At 47.6% G+C, this 23,271-nt stretch overlaps 1 protein-coding gene across 8 annotated transcripts in view; it reads right to left on the bottom strand.

Moving 5' to 3' along the window:
• Positions 1-333: 333 nt before the first annotated feature.
• The window catches only part of TNFRSF21 (TNF receptor superfamily member 21), a 145,251-nt gene continuing 122,313 nt past the window's right edge, over positions 334-23,271 (bottom strand). For all 8 annotated transcript variants that reach the window (XM_056563868.1, XM_056563870.1, XM_056563869.1 and 5 more), the window contains exons 5-6: positions 3,987-4,209; positions 334-1,647 (exon numbers count right to left, since the gene is read on the bottom strand). In XM_056563868.1, coding sequence (XP_056419843.1) covers positions 1,418-1,647; positions 3,987-4,209 — 453 coding nt within the window. In that variant the 3' untranslated portion in view covers positions 334-1,417. The remainder of the gene's footprint in view (positions 1,648-3,986; positions 4,210-23,271) is intronic.

The following is a 23,271-nucleotide window of genomic DNA, read 5'->3' as shown; positions in this document are numbered from 1 at the left end:
GTAAGATCTGTCCACAGAAAATTTCCTGCTTGTTGATGGTTTCCAGATGAAAAAATATTTAGCTTTTACACCGCATAGAAAAGGGGAAAAAGGGGTCACGTATTTATAACAAATAAGACAAATTAAATTTTTTTTAGTCAAAGATGGATTGTTCGGAGAGTTGCCTAAAACTATATTGACTGGGCAACAAACCTCTGCACGATATCTTCATGATATTAAAGGGTCAACGCCCCTAAGAACGTCACGCCTCGCCCCCTCCATTCTTGTCTATGGGAGTGGGCGTGTCTGCGACACGCCCCCTCCCATAGACAAGAATGGAGGGGGCGTGGGGGGGGGGGCAGCAACGGGACCCCCACGATCAGATCAGATGTCTAGCAGCGGAGTACCCCTTTAAAGTGCATGTCAGCTAAATAGAGACAAGATGGTCATTTTGGGGGCCAACATCCATTGCATTAGTCATAACTTGCGCCATAATAGTAAGCATTGGTTTAGCCCACAAAATGGATCCTGCCACTGTGTGGGTGTTGGGTTATCTGGTCATGCAAAAAAAGAAAAAAAAACACAAAAAAAGAAAAATCATTTTTAAACAAATGGTAGGTACTCTCTCATCCTGAGAAAAACTAGTCCAGATGACTAAATGTGACAAAATATATAATTTTTTTTTTTTCACAAACCGAAGAACTCAAAATGTGACTTCCGTCTTTCATGAGAAATGAATCTTTTAAGCTTTAATAAAAACAAAAAAAAACCTCCTGATATCATTAAAGTGGGGTCTAACAAGAAGAGTCAAGTCCCTCATGGGCGGGGTGAAGATGTGGTGACATCATTTCAGAACCTGGACAGTCCTATGCTGAGCTGATGTCCCTCCCACGAGGAATCCTAAAGACCATACTCTTGTACCGGATGTGATATAGGTAAGTACCGGCTGTGATATAGGTAAGTACCATGCATTTTAAGTCTCATCAGCAGCTCGAAAGGGCAAGTTATTAATCTCCAGCCCCTTTATTATGATCAACCCGCCCACAGGTCAACGATATACAGTAAACCAGAAGATACAAGTGGTGCCAAGAGTAGCCTGCATTATGCAACATGGTTCCCGGCATACTGTGTACTTTGCGCGGGGGAATGCCTTCGAGACTCCGGTGAGCACCTCCACGGCATGTGGAACGGAATTAGAACGGCTATGCAAAACGAGGTGAATGTGAATCCCCTTCAACTGAGAATGGGACATGATATGTACAAAGCTGCAAATCTAACATACGTTTGCAGCACGCGCAGCATCCCGGTCGATGCCGCGGTCAGGTGAATGCGATATGTGGAGATGGCGTTTCGTTACGACTGGCCCGGAGAAGCAAGGTACCCGCTCATTCTGTCATTCAAGGCAAGCAGTTTTTTTGATTTGTAGACATTACCGAGGCTACAGCAGGTCAGGGAGGTGGCTGTAGACCGAGTCGAGGAGTTTTTGGCTGGCCTCCTGGCTCTTGACGCCAGCTATTTCGAAGAGACGGTCGAGTTTGTCTTCGGCTTGTGGTATTTTATCAATGACCTGGATCTCTTCGGGACTGAGGATGGGTAGCATGTCATCGAAGATCGGCTGAAGGTCACAGGGGTCTAAGCGAACCTGGCGGAGTACCGTGTCCTTTTTTTCTGTAGAATAAAAGAATAAGATACCTCAATGTAAAACATTGTAAATTCTGTATTAAAGTGTAACAGATAAAAAAATTCCTTTGATCAACTTTTGGGGCACACAAATATATGTACAAAAAAAACAACAAAAAACTAAAAAACTATTCTTAAAGTCTTCTGGCAACTAAAAATGAAGGTGTAGCCATACACTAGTCCAAACATGTTGTCATCAGTGAGGAACCATCATCAGAAAAACAGGTGCCCCCGGTAGGGGAGGAATAGATTCTTCATTGATTGGGAATGACAAAGATATGAGAGCGGACACAGCTGAGCACACTCACTTAATTGTTTCTTCAGTAGACTTCAACAAAAACAAATGCCCCAGATTTAGAGGAATAACACTTCTTCCCAATCCACTGTCCTCCTAGATCCCCTAGCCCCCGCCACTCCCCTGAACCTTGGTTTTAACTGTTCTCTTCCACCACTTTACCTGCCCCCTCCTTCAGATTCTGCTGTTCTTCCTCTTGCTCCTCCTGCTCTCCTCCCAGCACCTCCTGTTATTCCTCTTGCTCCTCCTGCTCTCCTCCCAGCACTTCCTGTTCTTCCTTACTCCTCCTGCTCTCCTCACAGCATCTCCTGTTCTTCCTCTTACTCCTCCTGCTCTCCTCACAGCATCTCCTGTTCTTCCTCTTACTCCTCCTGCTCTCCTCCCAGCATCTCCTGTTCTTCCTCTTACTCCTCCTGCTCTCCTCCCAGCACATCCTGTTATTCCTCTTGCTTCTCCTGCTCTCCTCCCAGCACTTCCTTTTCTTCCTCTTGCTCCTCCTGCTCTCCTCCCAGCACTTCCTGTTATTCCTCCTGCTCTCCTCCCAGCACTTCCTGTTCATCTCGCTCCTCCTGCTCTCCTCCCAGCACTTCCTGTTATTCTTCTTGCTCTCCTCCCAGCACTTCCTGTTCTTTCTCTTGCTCCTCCTGCTCTCCTCCCAGCACTTCCTTTTCTTCCTCTTGCTCCTCCTGCTCTCCTCCCAGCACTTCCTGTTATTCTTCTTGCTCTCCTCCCAGCACTTCCTGTTCTTTCTCTTGCTCCTCCTGCTCTCCTCCCAGCACTTCCTGTTATTCTTCTTGCTCTCCTCCCAGCACTTCCTGTTCTTTCTCTTGCTCCTCCTGCTCTCCTCCCAGCACTTCCTATTATTTCTCTTGCTCCTCTCAGCACTTCCTGTTATTCCTCTTGGGATTCTGTAAGTTACTCTCCCTCTCTTGGGTTATCTTGGGAATGGAAGCAATTATCTGTTGACGTGAGACCTTATAGTGCATCAGGAGTCCCTTCTGCCTCTAAGCAGCAGGGGAAAAGAAGAAGGCAAAATGGTGGGTGGACTGGTAAACAGTTAACAGTCTGCAATATAGGTGATAAAAATATGGACATAAGGTAGAAGTTAATACATAATATCTCTTGCCCTGTGCCGCCTTAAATATTAAAATAAATAAATCTTTAAAAAAATGGCTTTCCAAACTAATTCCAGACCAACGCAAACTGTCTTGAATAGAATTAGTTGTCAAGTTTCATGATCCTAAAGTAGAAATGACCAATACACAGGAGTGAGATTGGTAATGCATATTATGGTTAAAGGGGTACTCCACTGGCCAGCCGTCACGCCCCCTCCCATTGACTTGCATTCAGGGGGCGTGGCCGTCACATTACGAGGTGGCGTGGCTGACCCCCGCAGCGTGACAACAGCGTTTGGAACATTTACTTCTGAACGCTGGCCAGTGAAGTACCCCTTTAATACCATTTTTGGGCTGTTGGAGTAGTGGAATGATCTTGGTGGGATCTGATGACCGCCGTTTGTCCCGATGTTAAGGGAAGCATGGCCAGGATGTGATGGACCTCAACTTATTCCAAATCACTAACCCCTTCCCTCAAGATAGGTAGCACCTACGGAGCCCAGAAGTTGATCAGCACCCACACCCCATAGACGCCACAGGCCATTTGGCTAAGGTGAAACAAACAAACGATGATCCAGCACTTGCCAAACGAAAACAGCTTTATTGAAGATGACTGGACACAGGTAAAACCAACCATATCATCAGACGCGTTTCGAGCGCATGCGCTCGAAACGCGTCTGTTGATATGGTTGGTTTTACCTGTGTCCAGTGATCTTCGATAAAGCTGTTTTCGTTTGGCAAGTGCTGGATCATCGTTTGTTTGTTTCGCATTGGAATGTCCTGCCGGGCATAGGATCCGAGCGCGGCTACGAGGTCGTGAGCTGCTATATCTTTGTTCGTTGTGGTGCCTATCGAGGAAGATACAGGCTCCGATGCACCGACTTGTGCTGGCACCAGAGTGACCCCGGTTTAGTTACCTTTGGTTATAAAGGAGCCCGTCCTACTGAGAGCAGAAGAACCACTAGACGTGGAGTCACATCTCAGGAGAGGTTCTGACTCATCGGCAAAGAAGCCTTTGTTCTTATCCAGCGGAGATGGTTCTATTGTCAGGGCGGCAGGGTCGGGTGCCCTGAGGGAAGGATCCTGAGTTGGCATTGGCTGGATAGGACTCACTTGGAGGGTTGGCTTGTCATCTTCGATCTGTCAATGCAAACAGAAGACACATACATGAATGATGTCAGACAATACACTTCATTTACTGCTCCTAGCGTAGGCTCGGGTCATGGCTCAACGGGCACCAACATGAACTTACTGTAAAGAGATGGGGGCACAGAGATATCTGCAGATTATCGCTCACATTATCAGCTACTAAAATCCCAAAAAAAGTCATTTTAAAGATAAAGATAATGAAGAAATGAAACAAATATAGAAGAGAATCGGGGGCATGTGTGTTATATAGTTAAAAAGTCTTATTGTGCACTAGAAAAAGTTCCTGATAATAAAGACATGAACGCTGAGGTCAGCCATGACAGGAGGGTTTACTGTACACTGGGTTATTCTATTCTCGGCCGAAAGGACAAACTAATCTACCGTATTTTTCGCCGTATAAGACGCATTTGGTGTGTCTTATACGGCAAATACCGCGATGGTCCCTGCGGCCATCAACGGCCGCATCACCGATCGGCGATCAAAGCTGACCGCCGCGTCTTAAGCGAAAGTGACACTAACCCGGCTGCTCAGTCGGGCTGTTCGGGACCGCTGCGGTGAAATTGCGGCGTCCCGAACAGTTTACAGGACACCGGGAGGAAACTTACCTGCCTCCTCGGTGTCTGCTCCGTGCCGGGATCCCCTGTATGGCCGGCGCTGTCCTTCGTCGTCATCACACACGCCGTCCCGTCATCTAATAGGAGCAGCGTGTGTAGTGACGTGATGGCGGACGACGGAGAGCGAGGATACCGGGCAGCAGAGACGTTCCGAAGTGACGGGGACACGGTGATAGCGATGGAGGGCGACATGTAGGGCAGCGGTGACGGGTCCGGAGCGGCGGGGACACATGAATATTAGCTCCTATACCAGTGGTCTTCAACCTGCGGGCCTCCAGATGTTGCAAAACTACAACTCCTGGCATGCCCGGACAGCCAACGGCTGTCCGGGCATGCTGGGAATTGTAGTTTTGCAACATCTGGAGGTCCGCAGGTTGAAGATCACTGTCCTATACTTTACCTTGTATTTGGTTCAGAATCTTTTTTTTCTACATTTTCACCCTTTAAAATTAGGTGCGTCTTATGTACCGGAGCGTCTTATATGGCGAAAAATACGGTACTTTGTTTTACGACAACCTTACAGTCATGAACACAGACACTGCTATGTAGATATTACTTTTATAGTCAGAGCAGATCCCCTTTAAGTGTAGCGGAGGTATATACCTCTCCATTCTACATAATAGACATATGTGCCCCACCCTAGAGACCCCCTCTACCCAACGCAATACTACAACTCCCAGCATGCCCCGACACTGATTCATCACCCTTCATGGAGATCAGTAAATATTCGATTCCCAGCACTCTCATCTTGTATGAACCTATTAGTGAGTGCGCGCTCCCAGCAGATAATGTAAGTGCTCCCATTTGTCACTGACTGCTGCCCGTGGCGGGGAGAGCATTGATATGCAGAATGCGGCAGGGCCGGCCGGGTGTGTCCCAGAGAAGATGACTACATGGAGACAACCCCCACTCTCCTCATAGTGTAACTGAGAAATGTCATTGTGTCTGCAATATCCAGAACTGCTTACAAAGGAGCCGTATGCTTGTGTATAAGAACAACGCTGCGGCCTATGTAGCCCATCACCTGACAAGCATTACCCCGGGGCAGGGCATCATCTGACAAGCATTGCCCCGGGGCAGGGCATCATCTGACAAGCATTACCCCGAAGCAGGCCATCACCTGACAAGCATTACCCCGGGGCAGGGCATCACCTGACAAGCATTACCCCGGGGCAGGGCATCATCTGACAAGCATTACCCCGGGGCAGGGCATCATCTGACAAGCATTACCCCGAAGCAGGCCATCACCTGACAAGCATTACCCCGGGGCAGGGCATCATCTGACAAGCATTACCCCGGGGCAGGGCATCATCTGACAAGCATTACCCCGGGGCAGGCCATCACCTGACAAGCATTACCCCGGGGCAGACCATCACCTGACAAGCATTACCCCGGAGCAGGCCATCACCTGACAAGCATTACCCCGGGGCAGGCCATCTCCTGACAAGCATTACCCCGGGGCAGGGCATCACCTGACAAGCATTACCCCGGGGCAGGCCATCACCTGACAAGCATTACCCCGGGGCAGACCATCACCTGACAAGCATTACCCCGGGGCAGGCCATCACCTGACAAGCATTACCCCGGGGCAGGCCATCACCTGACAAGCATTACCCCGGGGCAGGCCATCACCTGACAAGCATTACCCCGGGGCAGGCCATCACCTGACAAGCATTACCCCGGGGCAGACCATCACCTGACAAGCATTACCCGGGGCAGGCCATCACCTGACAAGCATTACCCCGGGGCAGACCATCACCTGACAAGCATTACCCCGGGGCAGACCATCACCTGACAAGCATTACCCGGGGCAGGCCATCACCTGACAAGCATTACCCGGGGCAGGCCATCACCTGACAAGCATTACCCCGGGGCAGACCATCACCTGACAAGCATTACCCCGGGGCAGGGCATCATCTGACAAGCATTACCCCGGGGCAGGCCATCACCTGACAAGCATTACCCCGGGGCAGGGCATCACCTGACAAGCATTACCCCGGGGCAGGCCATCACCTGACAAGCATTACCCCGGGGCAGGGCATCATCTGACAAGCATTACCCCGGGGCAGGCCATCACCTGACAAGCATTACCCCGGGGCAGGCCATCACCTGACAAGCATTACCCCGGGGCAGGCCATCACCTGACAAGCATTACCCCGGGGCAGACCATCACCTGACAAGCATTGCCCCGGGGCAGCCCATCACCTGACAAGCATTACCCCGGGGCAGACCATCACCTGACAAGCATTACCCCGGGGCAGACTTCTCTTCTTGATCACCTAAAAACAGTACAAAAAGGATCAAATGGTTGGTGGAGAATCTCATGAGTGCAGGATCGGACTACGCAGAGTCTGTACGTAATCTGTAACCATGGCGACACATAGATCGACATAGGAGCTGTAGATGCATCAAAGTAATCATAAAAGTCATCAACACTCTGTTCACTAGGAACCTATCCATGACGTTATCACTAAAACAAACAAAAAGGTTGGGATCTGCAAGGAGGGGATAAGGGGCTTGCGAAGGGTTCATATGCCAACATTTTGGATCGGAGGCCATCACCTGACAAGCATTACCCCGGGGCAGGGCATCACCTGACAAGCATTACCCCGGGGCAGGCCATCACCTGACAAGCATTACCCCGGGGCAGACCATCACCTGACAAGCATTACCCCGGGGCAGGGCATCACCTGACAAGCATTACCCCGGGGCAGGCCATCACCTGACAAGCATTACCCCGGGGCAGACCATCACCTGACAAGCATTACCCCGGGGCAGACCATCATCTGACAAGCATTACCCCGGGGCAGGCCATCACCTGACAAGCATTACCCCGGGGCAGGCCATCACCTGACAAGCATTACCCCGGGGCAGGCCATCACCTGACAAGCATTACCCCGGGGCAGACCATCACCTGACAAGCATTACCCCGGGGCAGGCCATCACCTGACAAGCATTACCCCGGGGCAGACCATCACCTGACAAGCATTACCCCGGGGCAGACCATCACCTGACAAGCATTACCCCGGGGCAGGGCATCATCTGACAAGCATTACCCCGGGGCAGACCATCACCTGACAAGCATTACCCCGGGGCAGGCCATCACCTGACAAGCATTACCCGGGGGCAGGGCATCACCTGACAAGCATTACCCCGGGGCAGGCCATCACCTGACAAGCATTACCCCGGGGCAGGCCATCATCTGACAAGCATTACCCCGGGGCAGGCCATCACCTGACAAGCATTACCCCGGGGCAGGGCATCACCTGACAAGCATTACCCCGGGGCAGGCCATCACCTGACAAGCATTACCCGGGGGCAGGCCATCACCTGACAAGCATTACCCCGGGGCAGGGCATCACCTGACAAGCATTACCCCGGGGCAGGCCATCACCTGACAAGCATTACCCGGGGCAGGCCATCACCTGACAAGCATTACCCCGGGGCAGGCCATCACCTGACAAGCATTACCCCGGGGCAGGCCATCACCTGACAAGCATTACCCCGGGGCAGGCCATCACCTGACAAGCATTACCCCGGGGCAGGGCATCACCTGACAAGCATTACCCCGGGGCAGACCATCACCTGACAAGCATTACCCCGGGGCAGGCCATCACCTGACAAGCATTACCCCGGGGCAGACCATCACCTGACAAGCATTACCCCGGGGCAGACCATCACCTGACAAGCATTACCCCGGGGCAGGGCATCATCTGACAAGCATTACCCCGGGGCAGACCATCACCTGACAAGCATTACCCCGGGGCAGGCCATCACCTGACAAGCATTACCCGGGGGCAGGGCATCATCTGACAAGCATTACCCCGGGGCAGGCCATCACCTGACAAGCATTACCCCGGGGCAGGCCATCACCTGACAAGCATTACCCGGGGGCAGGCCATCACCTGACAAGCATTACCCCGGGGCAGGCCATCACCTGACAAGCATTACCCCGGGGCAGGCCATCACCTGACAAGCATTACCCCGGGGCAGACCATCACCTGACAAGCATTACCCCGGGGCAGACCATCACCTGACAAGCATTACCCCGGGGCAGACCATCTCCTGACAAGCATTACCCGGGGCAGGCCATCACCTGACAAGCATTACCCCGGGGCAGGCCATCACCTGACAAGCATTACCCCGGGGCAGGCCATCACCTGACAAGCATTACCCGGGGCAGGGCATCACCTGACAAGCATTACCCCGGGGCAGGACATCACCTGACAAGTATTACCCCGGGGCAGACCATCACCTGACAAGCATTACCCCGGGGCAGGCCATCACCTGACAAGCATTACCCCGGGGCAGACCATCACCTGACAAGCATTACCCCGGGGCAGACCATGACCTGATAAGCATTACCCCGGGGCAGGGCATCACCTGACAAGCATTACCCCGGGGCAGGCCATCACCTGACAAGCATTACCCCGGGGCAGGCCATCACCTGACAAGCATTACCCCGGGGCAGGCCATCACCTGACAAGCATTACCCCGGGGCAGGCCATCACCTGACAAGCATTACCCCGGGGCAGGCCATCTCCTGACAAGCATTACCCCGGGGCAGGCCATCACCTGACAAGCATTACCCCGGGGCAGGGCATCACCTGACAAGCATTACCCCGGGGCAGACCATCACCTGACAAGCATTACCCCGGGGCAGGCCATCACCTGACAAGCATTACCCCGGGGCAGGCCATCTCCTGACAAGCATTACCCGGAGGCAGGCCATCTCCTGACAAGCATTACCCCGGGGCAGGCCATCACCTGACAAGCATTACCCCGGGGCAGGGCATCACCTGACAAGCATTACCCCGGGGCAGGCCATCACCTGACAAGCATTACCCCGGGGCAGGCCATCACCTGACAAGCATTACCCCGGGGCAGGCCATCACCTGACAAGCATTACCCCGGGGCAGGGCATCACCTGACAAGCATTACCCCGGGGCAGGTCATCACCTGACAAGCATTACCCCGGGGCAGGCCATCACCTGACAAGCATTACCCCGGAGCAGGCCATCACCTGACAAGCATTACCCCGGGGCAGGCCATCACCTGACAAGCATTACCCCGGGGCAGGGCATCACCTGACAAGCATTACCCCGGGGCAGGCCATCACCTGACAAGCATTACCCCGGGGCAGACCATCACCTGACAAGCATTACCCCGGGGCAGGCCATCACCTGACAAGCATTACCCCGGGGCAGGCCATCACCTGACAAGCATTACCCGGGGCAGGGCATCACCTGACAAGCATTACCCCGGGGCAGACCATCACCTGACAAGCATTACCCCGGGGCAGGCCATCACCTGACAAGCATTACCCCGGGGCAGGGCATCACCTGACAAGCATTACCCCGGGGCAGACCATCTCCTGACAAGCATTACCCCGGGGCAGGCCATCACCTGACAAGCATTACCCCGGGGCAGACCATCACCTGACAAGCATTACCCCGGGGCAGACCATCACCTGACAAGCATTACCCCGGGGCAGGCCATCACCTGACAAGCATTACCCCGGGGCAGGCCATCACCTGACAAGCATTACCCCGGGGCAGGGCATCACCTGACAAGCATTACCCCGGGGCAGGCCATCACCTGACAAGCATTACCCCGGGGCAGGCCATCTCCTGACAAGCATTACCCCGGGGCAGACCATCTCCTGACAAGCATTACCCCGGGGCAGGGCATCACCTGACAAGCATTACCTCGGGGCAGGCCATCACCTGACAAGCATTACCCCGGGGCAGGGCATCACCTGACAAGCATTACCCCGGGGCAGACCATCACCTGACAAGCATTACCCCGGGGCAGACCATCACCTGACAAGCATTACCCCGGGGCAGGGCATCACCTGACAAGCATTACCCCGGGGCAGGCCATCACCTGACAAGCATTACCCCGGGGCAGGGCATCACCTGACAAGCATTACCCCGGGGCAGGCCATCACCTGACAAGCATTACCCCGGGGCAGGCCATCACCTGACAAGCATTACCCCGGGGCAGGCAATCACCTGACAAGCATTACCCCGGGGCAGCCCATCACCTGACAAGCATTACCCCGGGGCAGCCCATCACCTGACAAGCATTACCCCGGGGCAGACTTCTCTTCTTGATAACCTAAAAACAGTACAAAAAGGATCAAATGGTTGGTGGAGAATCTCATGAGTGCAGGATCTGACTACACAGGGTTTGTACGTAATCTGTAACCATGGCGACACATAGATCGACATAGGAGCTGTAGATGCATCAGAGTAATCATAAAAGTCATCAACACTCTGTTCACTAGGAACCTATCCATGACGTTATCACTAAAACAAACAAAAAGGTTGGGATCTGCAAGGAGGGGATAAGGGGCTTGCGAAGGGTTCAAATGCCAACATTTTGGATCGGAGAAGTAATCTATGTTTTCCTTTCAGAGTCCACGTATTCACAGCGCTCCCCGTCACCGCAGAGCTTACAATCTAATGTTCTCAGCGCCCGGGGAAGCGCATCCAAAAGCCAAACGTCTAGAAAACAAATTACATTATTTTTTTTCTTTCCTTATGAAAAACATTTTCATCCGCCGCTGCCAAGTCTGACAGGGAAGACATCGCTAAACGACATTACGCAGAGTATCCGCTACATCTATCCAGTCTCATACCCGGCTGGGATCCTTATTACCGATGCATCATGGGAGGAAAAAATATATATAAGAGTGTTGTGTAGTTTTCTTTGTGGGTTTGAATTCTCTACAATTTTTTTCATCAATATTTACTAAGGTTTCCCTACATTTTGCACTTTTTCCCCAAATTTTTTATTTTATTTTTTATTAATTTTTTTTTTACACATGCTCTGATCTGTAGGGTTTCTGTGGAAACCTTAGTAAGTATGTTGGGTTTTTGTGAAAATGTCTGGGACACGCCCCTTTTTGGTAACCACGCCCCTTTTCGGTTTCTCTCAGTAAAATGGAGAGTTGTTCTGATTATTTTTTTTATTATTTATTATTATTATTATTTTTATTATTTATTATTATTATTTTTTTTCAATTCTGGCGCAAATTCTGGTGCTGATAGAATTTCTGGCGCACAACCCGATGTCGGGTTTACAATAGTAAATCAGGGCCATTCTGTTTTAACTTTTTGGAAAAAATGTCTGACCTCAAGATAGAATGGAAGCTTTGCAAAAAATCTTTCAACCCATGGAGAAGTGTTTCCCAACCAGGGTGCCTACAGCTGTTGCAAAACTACAACTCCCTGCATGCCCGGACAGCCTTCGGCTGTCCGGGCATGCTGGGAGTTGTAGTTTTGCAAAAGCTGGAGGCACACTGGTTGGGAAATGCTGCCATGGAGAAGAAAGCAGCATGCTGGGAGTTGTAGCTTTGCAACAGCTGGAGGCACACTGGTTGGGAAATGCTGCCATGGAGAAGAAAGCAGCATTCTAGGAGTTGTAATTTTGCAACAGCTGGAGGCACCCTGGTTGGGAAATGCTGCCATGGAGAAGAAAGCAGCATTCTAGGAGTTGTAATTTTGCAACAGCTGGAGGCACCCTGGTTGGGAAATGCTGCCATGAGGAAGAAAGCAGCATGCTGGAAGTTGTAGTTTTGCAACAGCTGGAGGCACCCTGGTTGGGAAATGCTGCCATGGAGAAGAAAGCAGCATGCTGGAAGTTGTAGTTTTGCAACAGCTGGAGGCACCCTGGTTGGGAAATGCTGCCATGAGGAAGAAAGCAGCATGCTGGGAGTTGTAGTTTTGCAACAGCTGGAGGCACCCTAGTAGGGAAATGCTGCCATGAGGAAGAAAGCAATAAGGATGAAGGTACGTCTACTCCTTGGGGTCATCTCTATAGTACACACAACATGGCTCAGTGACCGGTTTGATGGCTGTCACAAGGACAGGACGGATAATAAGTAACCAGGGATGCGGCTCTAGACGTCTCTCGGCAATTACAGGGGCAGACACTCCCCGTGACAGAGAATCTCCGCGCGTGCCTTGGCACCAAAGTCTGACAGGACTCCATGTGAATATCAATGCCATCCGACCGGCATCAGCGCAACAGGAAGGAAAAATCACAACAACCTCCTAAATAACAGATCCAAGCGAAACCGACAGAGAGGACTGGTGGTTATACCTCCCCGTATACTCTGCGGGACAAGGAATATGGCGTCCTTCAATCCCCGTATCGCCATCCTGTATTGTCAAATGGACTTTGTCCTCGAAAACGTTACACCTTAAAATTTCCTTCTACCTAGATAGAAAAATACTGCAAGGCCAAGATGGAAGAGAAGGAGCCGGAATATTAGGCTGCGTTCACACCGCTGCGGTTATACTCCTGTAAAACAACGGACCCCATTATAATCAATGGGATCCAGCCGTACCCGTTGTGACCTGTCCCGACAACGGCCATTCAAGGACAAAGAAAATAGATAAAAAATTAAAAAAAAAGAGAGCCAAATTGACCCCTTAGGGGAGGGTCACAATGGCAGCGTGAAAGTAGCCTTAAAGGGGTACTCCAGTGGAAAACTTTCTTTTTTTTTTTTTTTTTTTTAAATCAACTGGTGCCAGAAAGTTAAACAGATTTGTAAATTACTTCTGTTAACAAATCTTAATCCTTCCAGTACTTATTAGCTGCTGAATACAACAGAGGAAATGATGTTTTTTTTGGAACACAGTGCTCTCTGCTGACATCATGAACACAGTGCTCTCTGCTGACATCTCTGTCCTTTTTAGGAACTATCCAGAGCAGCATATGTTTGCTATGGGGATTTTCTCCTACTCTGGATAGTTCTTAAAATGGACAGAGATGTCAGCAGAGAGCACTGTAGTCATGATGTCAGCAGAGAGCTCTGTGTTCCAAAAAATAAATAAATAATAATAAGAATTTCCTCTGTAGTATTGTACTGGAAGGATTAAGATTTTTTAATAGAAGTAATTTACAAATCTGTTTAACTTTCTGGCACCAGTTGATTTAGGGGGGAAAAAAAAAAAAAGAAAAAAAAAAAGAAAAAAAAAAAGAAAAAAAAAAAGAAAAAAAAAAAGAAATTTTTTTTTTCCCCCCCTGGACAACCCCTTTAAATGGGTACTCTGCTGCAGGGACAAGCGGAGACAATTGGTCCCCATGGAGAAACCCCTCCCCCCCCCCAATGAGAAATGTTATCCCCTATTCTTTGGATAGGGGCTAACTAGTCTAGGGGTAGAGTACCCCTTTAAAGGAGTATTCCTGTATCAGAAAATTGAGTTTACATTAGATTATCACCCCAAAATATATAACTAGCTAAAAATAGCATTATTATGAATTGTACTGGCTTCAGCATGTTTTTGCATGATTCACCCTTTACACCAAGTCGAGTAGCCTCTCATTGTCAGTGTGGTGGGGTTTTAAAAGTCCTTCGCTCTCTCGCGACAGGAAGTTGTGTAGTCCTCTCATTGTTAGTGCAATGTTGTCTCAGCAGTTCCCTGGCTCCTCCCTCTCTACCAAGACAATGCAATATCCTCTGCTGTTTCAGGAGGCGTGGCTGGATCTTGTCTCTCTGCTCTAGCCCCGCCCCCAGAGTGATGTCATCACCTCTGACCAGTTCCTACAGCCTACATCTCCATCTCCCTGTCATATACCTATGGGACCCCCCCCCCCCCCCGATCCATTGTGAGAACCAAACGGACACCGCTCCGGTGTGGCATTGATTCTCATTCACTGTCCTTCCCCTGCATAGTGTCCCCTGGTCTCCACAAGGGCGCAGCTGCAGCGCGGCCACATTCAGGTAAATTGAGATCCCTGCACAGCTCGGTGGTTGGGAATGCTGTTATGCAGTGGGGGCCCCAAAGATCAGACCTCCTGCACATAATAGCGTATCCTAGCAATATACATCACTGTATGAGATAGTATACAAAAAGGGGTTGTCCTACGCAGGTAACCCAGAGTATGTACGACTTCTAGGAGCCCCTTAAAGGGGTACTCCGGTGAAAAACTATACATACGGTATATATATTTTTTTTAAATCAACTGGTGCCAGAAAGTTAAAACAGATTTCTAAATTACTTCTATTTAAAGGGTTACTCCGCTCCCCAGTGTCCGGAACATGGAGTGTGCAGGCTACCGTGTTTACGCCCACCCCCTCGTGACATGACGTCACATGACTGGGCGTGACGGCACGAGGGGGCAGCGTGTACACGGAAGCCCGCACACAGCGTTCGGAACTCCATGTTCTGGATGCTGGGTAGCGGAGTAACCCTTTAAAAACCTTAATCCTTCCACTACTTCTCAGCTGCTGTATGCTCCAGAGGAAGTTCTTTTTTTTTTTTTTTTTTTTTTTTCTTTTCTGCCTGACCACACTGCTCTCTGCTGACACCTCTGTCTGTCTCAGGAACTGTCCAGAACAGGAGAGGTTTGCTTCTACTCTGGACAGTTCTTGAGACAGACAGAGGTGTCAGCAGAGAGCACTGTGATCAGACTGGAAAGAAATTTAAAAAGAAAAGAACTTCCTGTGGAGCAAACAGCAGCTGATCAGTACAGGAAGGATTAAGATTTTTTAATAAAAGTCATTTACAAATCTGTTTAACTTTCTGGCACCAGTTTATAAATAAAAAAAATAAAAAAAAGTTTTTCACCGGAGTACCCCTTTAATGTCGTTCTCACACCCACGTTGTAATAAAGCCCCACTCAAGTGGCTGGAGAAGTTCGGGGGTGGCTGGGAGCGTCAGTGTTCAGGGAAAAACATTGAAAACTCCTTCTAGGACTGCAGAATATCGCTCTTCCAGTAGCCGAGAAGACTGACAAAAAGATCTCACTCTTTATATAAAGTCGTCTGGAACTTGTCTTCTGTCGGAGCAAATGACATTATTGACTCAATTACCGAGTGATACAGCCGGAGTGCGGCCAATACCGGAGTCTACGAGACTGGACCCTCCACGCCAGACAATCCAGTTATCAGAGACTACACCCTGGGGGCCTGCTGCGGGCGCTCTGCGCATAATATCTACGTGATATGTAGCACCTGGATATAAGGAACAGATCAGATCTTGTCCTGGAACAATCAGGATCTTCTATTACTGGAAGAAGTGGTTTTCGTTAAAGTGGTACTCCGGTGGAATTTTTTTATTTTTTTTTTTAAATCAACTGGTGCCAGAAAGTTAAACAGATTTGTAAATGACTTGTATTAAAAAATCTTAACCCTTCCAGTACTTTTTAGCAGCTGTATGCTACAGAGGAAATTCTTTTCTTTTTGAATTTCTCTTTTGACTTGTCCACATCGCTCTCTGCTGACACCTCTGTCCGTATCAGGAACTGTCCAGAGCAGGAGAAAATCCCCATAGCCAAACCTATGCTGCTCCGGACAGTTCCTGACACGGACAGAGGTGTCAGCAGAGAGCACTGTGGACAAGACAAAAAAGAAATTCAAAGAGCAAATAATTTCCTCTGTAGCATACAGCTGCTAAAAAGTACTGAAAGGATTAAGATTTTTAAATAGAAGTAATTTACAAATCTGTTTAACTTTCTGGCACCAGTTAAAAAAAAGTTCTCCACCGGAGGACCCCTTTAAGTATAGATAACCATGGCTGAAGGGAAGAGCGCCTGTAAGATGAACAGTGCCATTCTTGTCTACAGGCCATGTCTGGTATTGCACCATTCACTGGTGGGGATAATCGTAAATTCTGAAAATGGCCATGAGTGGCAGTATAAACTAAATCCGTATAGCTGACGGAGTAACGGAAGTAATGGAAGTCACTTCTACCAATGCGTCCTCCGTGGGCACTGAGGCATCGTGTGGGTCATAATTTAATTACGACAATAAGTTTTCTCGTAGATTAAAGATAATTTCTGCTAAATAAAAAAACAGAAAAAAAAGAAAACGGCATAAAATGTTCCTGTTCACAGTACTTCACCTGACTGCGCAGAAGTTTGTGCTTCAGAGCTTCCTGCAGTCCCTTGTATGATCCCATAGTCAACTAGTCTACTACTGAAGATGGCCATACACAAGAGCACTGTCCACTCTGAAGCTTGTTTGGCTGACCGCCATCTCTCCTGATTAAACCCCTATACACATACACTCTTCGCTGAACGTGCATCTGTCCTTAGATGGAGTAAGGGGAGAGAGGTGCTGCTAGACAGTGCTGGCAGTGGCTTATCCTTTCCAAGAATGAAAGGATAGGGCAGTTGAAATGAACATGCCAGAAGCTTCTTTTTTTTCCATGCCATCAGAAGGCAACCATAGATGGCTGACCGGTCAGGCCGAAACCAGCAGACTTGTGCATAGATCTGTTGCTAAACTACAACTCCCAGCATGCCGGGACAGCCGAAGGCTGTCCCGGCATACTGAGAGTTGTAGTTTGGCAACAGCTGGAGACACATTGGTTAGAAAATATGGACAGATCCAACGTAGCGCCAACAAGGCGGGGCAATGTAAAAGTTCAAGTGCCAAGGAGGCGGGGCCAAACTGCTTAAGTGCCGCAGGATAACTTGCCCTCTGAGTAAGCTTCTTTCTACCTCCCTGGTTGATTGACCTACAGAGTGCCGAGCCCTGTCTCCAAATCCCATGTGATACTGAGCCACTTAAGCAGCTCGGCCCCGCCTCCGTGACACTTGAGCCCAGAAATAAAATCGTCAACAACACTAACAAAAAAAAAAAAAAAAAAAGGTATGTTTGATAGCATCGTCCTGTCACCTGTTCACACTCTCAGCCCCCAGATAGCCAGCGTGGACATCCAGTCTTCAGCGGGCGTCGGCAAAAATCCATCGACGCTAGGACCATGTCGCTACATTGACGACATTACAATGCAGTCCATGCGGAAATCCGCTGAAAGAATGAACGCATTCATTCTTTCTGTATGAACTGTAATTTTCGCTCTGAACAGGAATGTCCGAGCTGAATTTCTCAGCTTAAAAATTCTATAGTGTAAACGGGCCCTTAAAGGGGTACTCCGGTGGAAAAACAATTATTTTTTATTTTTTTTAAATCAACTGGTGCCATAAAGTTATACAGATTTGTAAATTACTTCTAATAAAAAATCTTAATCCTTCCAGTACGTATAAGCAGTTCTCTTCTTTTTAAAATTTCTTATCTGTCTGACCACAGTGCTCTCTGCTGACCCCTCTGTCTATTTTAGGAACTGTCCAGAGTAGGAGCAAATCCCCATAGCAAACCTCTCCTGCTCTGGACAGTTCCTGATATGGACAGAGGTGTCAGCAGAGAGCACTGTGGTCAAGCAGAAAAGAAAATTCAAAAACAAAAGACCTTCCTGTGGAGCAAACAGCAGCTGATAAGTACTGGAAGGATTAAGATTTTTTAATAGAAGTAATTTACAAATCTGTTTAACGTTCTGGCAACAGTTGATAAAAAAAAAAATTTATATTTAATATATATATATATATATATATATATATATATATATATAGAGTTTTTCAGCGGAGTACGCCTTTAAAGACGAAATCCTATATTGATGTACAGTAGTGTAGATAGTAGTCTATCCTATATGTATATAGATGGTGCATCGGCCCCATAAACGGGTAATACATAACCGAATGGGGAGACGGCTGCACGGAAACTACAGTAGGCGACAATCCGCAATAAATTCCTGCGCAATACCCTGTCTGAGCAATAAAACGGCTATATACCTGTAGAATCATTATCCCCCTGCAGTGAAGGTCAATGGCATGTACAGTGTGTGCTTACAGGAGAGGAGATAGAGGAGCCTATATGCCAGTGTTTTCCAATCTGTTGTAGTTTTGCAACAGCTGGAGGCACACTGTTTGAAAAACACTGCTATCTGCTGTAAATACCAATACAGTTCTTATAGCTTCATTGTATCTAGAATATTGACAGCTTGAGGGTTTGTGTAGGAGATGTTAAAGGGGTACTCCAGTGGCCTGATGCCAGAAAGTTCGACAGATTTGTAATTTATATCTGTATAAAAATCTTAATGCTTCCAGTACTTATCAGCTGCTGTATGCTCCAGAGGAAGTTGTGTAGTTCTTTTCTGTCTGACCACAGTGCTCTCTGCTGACACCTCTGTCCATGTCAGGAACTGTCCGGAGCAGGAGCAAATAACCATAGCAAACCTCTCCTGCTCTGGACAGTTCCTGAAACGGACAGAGGCGGCAGCAGAGAGCACCATTGGGACGGATCCTGTGAACCTCTGCAGAGTAGAGACAAAAATCCTCTGCCATGATGAAGGGGCACATGAATAATTAACATTTTGTAAAAATAGACCTGCAGGAAAACATTGTGGACATCACAAAAAAAAAACTCATCTTCTATGAACGCCCTGGGCTGAGGCTGTAGATACTGGGAAGGAAGGAAAGTGGGTATAGAAGCTAGGCCTAATGGTGAACTACACGTCCAGGTTCACTCATAGGGGGGGGGGGGGGCTGTCATTGGTATTGGGAAAAGTACATACCTGTCATGAGATAGTATGTAGGTGCTTATATCTGTCATGAGATGGTGAGATGGTATGTAGGTGCTTATACCTGTCATGAGATAGTGAGATAGTATGTAGGTGCTTATACCTGTCATGATATGGTGAGATAGTATGTAGGTGCTTATATCTGTCATGATATGGTGAGATAGTATGTAGGTGCTTATACCTGTCATGAGATAGTGAGATAGTATGTAGGTGCTTATACCTGTCATGATATGGTGAGATAGTATGTAGGTGCTTATATCTGTCATGAGATGGTGAGATGGTATGTAGGTGCTTATACCTGTCATGAGATAGTGAGATAGTATGTAGGTGCTTATACCTGTCATGATATGGTGAGATAGTATGTAGGTGCTTATATCTGTCATGATATGGTGAGATAGTATGTAGGTGCTTATACCTGTCGTGAGATAGTGAGATAATATATAGGTGCTTATACCTGTCATGATATGGTGCAATAGTATGTAGGTGCTTATACCTGTCGTGAGATAGTGAGATAATATATAGGTGCTTATACCTGTCATGATATGGTGAGATAGTATGTAGGTGCCTATACCTGTCGTGAGAGGGTGAGATGGTATATAGGTGCTTATACCTGTCATGAGGTAGTGAGATAGTATGTAGGTGCTTTTACCTGTCATGAGATGATGAGATAGTATGTAGGTGCTTATACCTGTCATGATATGGTGAGATAGTATGTAGGTGCTTATACCAGTCATGATATGGCGAGATAGTATGTAGGTGCTTTTACCTGTCATGATATGGTGAGATAGTATGTAGGTGCTTATACCAGTCATGATATGGTGAGATGGTATGTAGGTGCTTTTACCTGTCATGATATGGTGAGATAGTATGTAGGTGCTCTTACCTGTCATGATATGGTGAGATAGTATGTAGGTGCTTATACCAGTCATGATATGGTGAGATGGTATGTAGGTGCTTATACCTGTCATGATATGGTGAGATGGTATGTAGGTGCTTTTACCTGTCATGATATGGTGAGATAGTATGTAGGTGCTCTTACCTGTCATGATATGGCGAGATAGTATGTTGGTGCTTTTACCTGTCATGATATGGCGAGATAGTATGTAGGTGCTTTTACCTGTCGTGAGATGGTGAAAGGAAGAAAATTCGATCAAATGTATTTATTAAGAATAATTAAAAAAAAAAGAATTAAAAAAGGCAAATCCTCAGATGAGGCTTCTTAACAGAGATGAATAACATGTCCAAGCATGTCATTTTAAGTGTTAGAGGGGTACTGATGGGGAAAAAATGTTTTCAAGTCCATTGGTACCAGAAAGTTAAACAGATTTGTAAATTACTTTATAAAAATCTTAAACCTTCCAGTACTTATCAGCTGCTTTATGCTCCACAGGAAGTTGTATAGTTCTTTTCAGTCTGACCACAGTGCTCTCTGCTGACACCTCTGTCCATATCAGGAACTGTCCAGAGCAGGAGAGGTTTACTATGGGGATTTACTTCTACTCTGGACAGTTTCTGACATGGACAGAGGTGTCAGCAGAGAGCACTGTGGTCAGACAAAATAACTACACAACTTCCTCTGGAGCATACAGCAGCTAATAAGTACAGGAAGGATTAAGATTTTTATAAAGAAGTAATTTACAAATCTGTTTAACTTTCTTACACCAGTTGATTTAAAATAAAATAAAAAAAAATTCCACTGGAGTATCCCTTTAATTGGACCCTTTGTCAGGTGATTAAGGAGAGTCTAGTTCAGAATCAAAACGCGTTGTTTGGTGGGTTGTGTTTCTTCTATCCCCAATATATTATTGATATGATCTTGTACATCCTTGAACATGTCATCCATCTCGGTAAGAAGTGCCAAACTGAGGATCCTATATTTTCTCTTTTTATTATTATTATTATTATTATTATTATTATATTGTTACTTTTTTATTTATACAAAATGAAAAATAAAAAAAATCTTCAGGTAGTACTTTATCCTGAGATGGATGACTTTTCCTCGGATGTATAAAAAAAAAACAACAAAATTAATCATTTATTGGAGAAATGGCACCAAACAACGCATTTCGAGTCTGAATTTGACTCTTCGTCAGTTGCGCGTATGAGAAGTGTCTAGTTCAGACTTGAAACACCTTGTTTGGTATTTTCTTTTCAATAAATTTTTCATACATCTGTGGATTTGCCATCATTATTATCAATATTATTATTATTAATAATATTTTCTATAATAAACTTGATTGACTTTTCTTCCTTGCACCAATTCATACCAGGTGTACCTACATGCACGAATGTCCAACCTGGACCTAGTATTTTATCCAGTACACTGTCCTGTTTTTTAGTCTTTTATTTATTATTATTTTATTTTGTATAGTACTGCCTGTGAGACCTATAGGGCTTAAAGGGGTATTCCAGGCAAAAACATTTTATCCCCTATCCTTTAGATGTCTGATTGCGGGGGGGGGGGGGGGGCGAGGGGCCGCTGCTGAGACCCCCAGCGATCTCCCTGCAGCACCTGCATTCTGAATCTTCAGTTTTGGAAACCTTCGGGTTTCCGGGACTGGGGACGTGACGTCACGCCACGCCCCTCCATTCATGTCTATGGGAGGGGGCGTGACGGCCGTCACGCCCCCTCCCATAGACATGAATGGAGGGGGCGTGGCGTGACGTCACGTCTCCAGTCCCAGAAACCCAGAGGTGGATAGGGAATAAAATGTTTTTGCCCGGAATACCCCTTTAACACCATTTAGTAAATGCAATACCTGCATTTCATTAATATATTAGTTAAAGTCTACACTATGGGGTGCACAGCTTTTTTTATTTTAAATGTTTTTTTTTTTTAATATTGTGGGTGCCATGTTTGCCAACATTCTTGTACAGGGTATTTGCTTCTTTACTATAGATAGTATAGTAGGTGCCCCCCTATGTGGCAGCGCTTCTTTCTTCTTTCCAGTTCACTCGACCTGAAGAAGAAGGTGTAACCTTTGAAACGCGTTGTCCATGCTGTAAACTAACATTCTTAACCCATTAAAGACGGCATTGATATACAAATCTGAAGTCCACTGGAGTGCGCCATTTGTGCCAACCATTCGGATTTTCCCCCTGGCACAGAGGTCGGCCCTGCCAGGCTGCCCTCTTTCCAGCTGTTCCCTTCTGCATCTGCACTGCTGCCTCAGCGGGACCGACGTCCGGCTGGCTCCCGACAGTGAAATACTTTCACAAGCGCTAATCGGTGTGGTGCCTGCCCGCGCAACACATAAAGGTGCGCAAAATCTACCTATATCCTAACCTGCATCCCATATTATCTGGAAATAACTGCGTTATCTGCGCCGCTTCTGCTCTTTTCTCCCCCTCTCGACAACAGGTAAAAGCACCTACATACTATCTCACGACAGGTATAAGCCCCTACATACCATCTCACGACAGGTATAAGCCCCTACATACCATCTCACGACAGGTATAAGCCCCTACATACCATCTCACGACAGGTATAAGCACCTACATGCCATCTCACGACAGGTATAAGCACCTACATACCATCTCACGACAGGTATAAGCCCCTACATACCATCTCACGACAGGTATAAGCCCCTACATACCATCTCATGACAGGTATAAGCACCTACATGCCATCTCACGACAGGTATAAGCCCCTACATACCATCTCACGACAGGTATAAGCACCTACATTCCATCTCACGACAGGTATAAGCACCTACATACCATCTCACGACAGGTTTAAGCACCTACATACTATCTCACGACAGGTATAAGCACCTACATACTATCTCACGACAGGTATAAGCACCTAGATACTATCTCACGACAGGTATAAGCACCTACATACTATCTCACGACAGGTATAAGCACCTACATACTATCTCACGACAGGTATAAGCACCTACATACTATCTCACGACAGGTATAAGCACCTACATACTATCTCACGACAGGTATAAGCACCTACTAGGGCTGGGCGGTATACCGGTTCATACCGAATACCGAAATTTTTGTGTTGCACGATATTAATTTTTCCCCATACCGCAATACCGGTTTGGCCCCTCCTC

The sequence above is a fragment of the Hyla sarda genome, chromosome 3 (genome assembly GCF_029499605.1).
Source record: "Hyla sarda isolate aHylSar1 chromosome 3, aHylSar1.hap1, whole genome shotgun sequence".
Taxonomy (NCBI): domain Eukaryota; kingdom Metazoa; phylum Chordata; class Amphibia; order Anura; family Hylidae; genus Hyla; species Hyla sarda.
The sequence above is the reverse complement of the archived record's forward strand: the minus strand, read 5'-3'. Positions and strand labels throughout refer to the sequence as shown.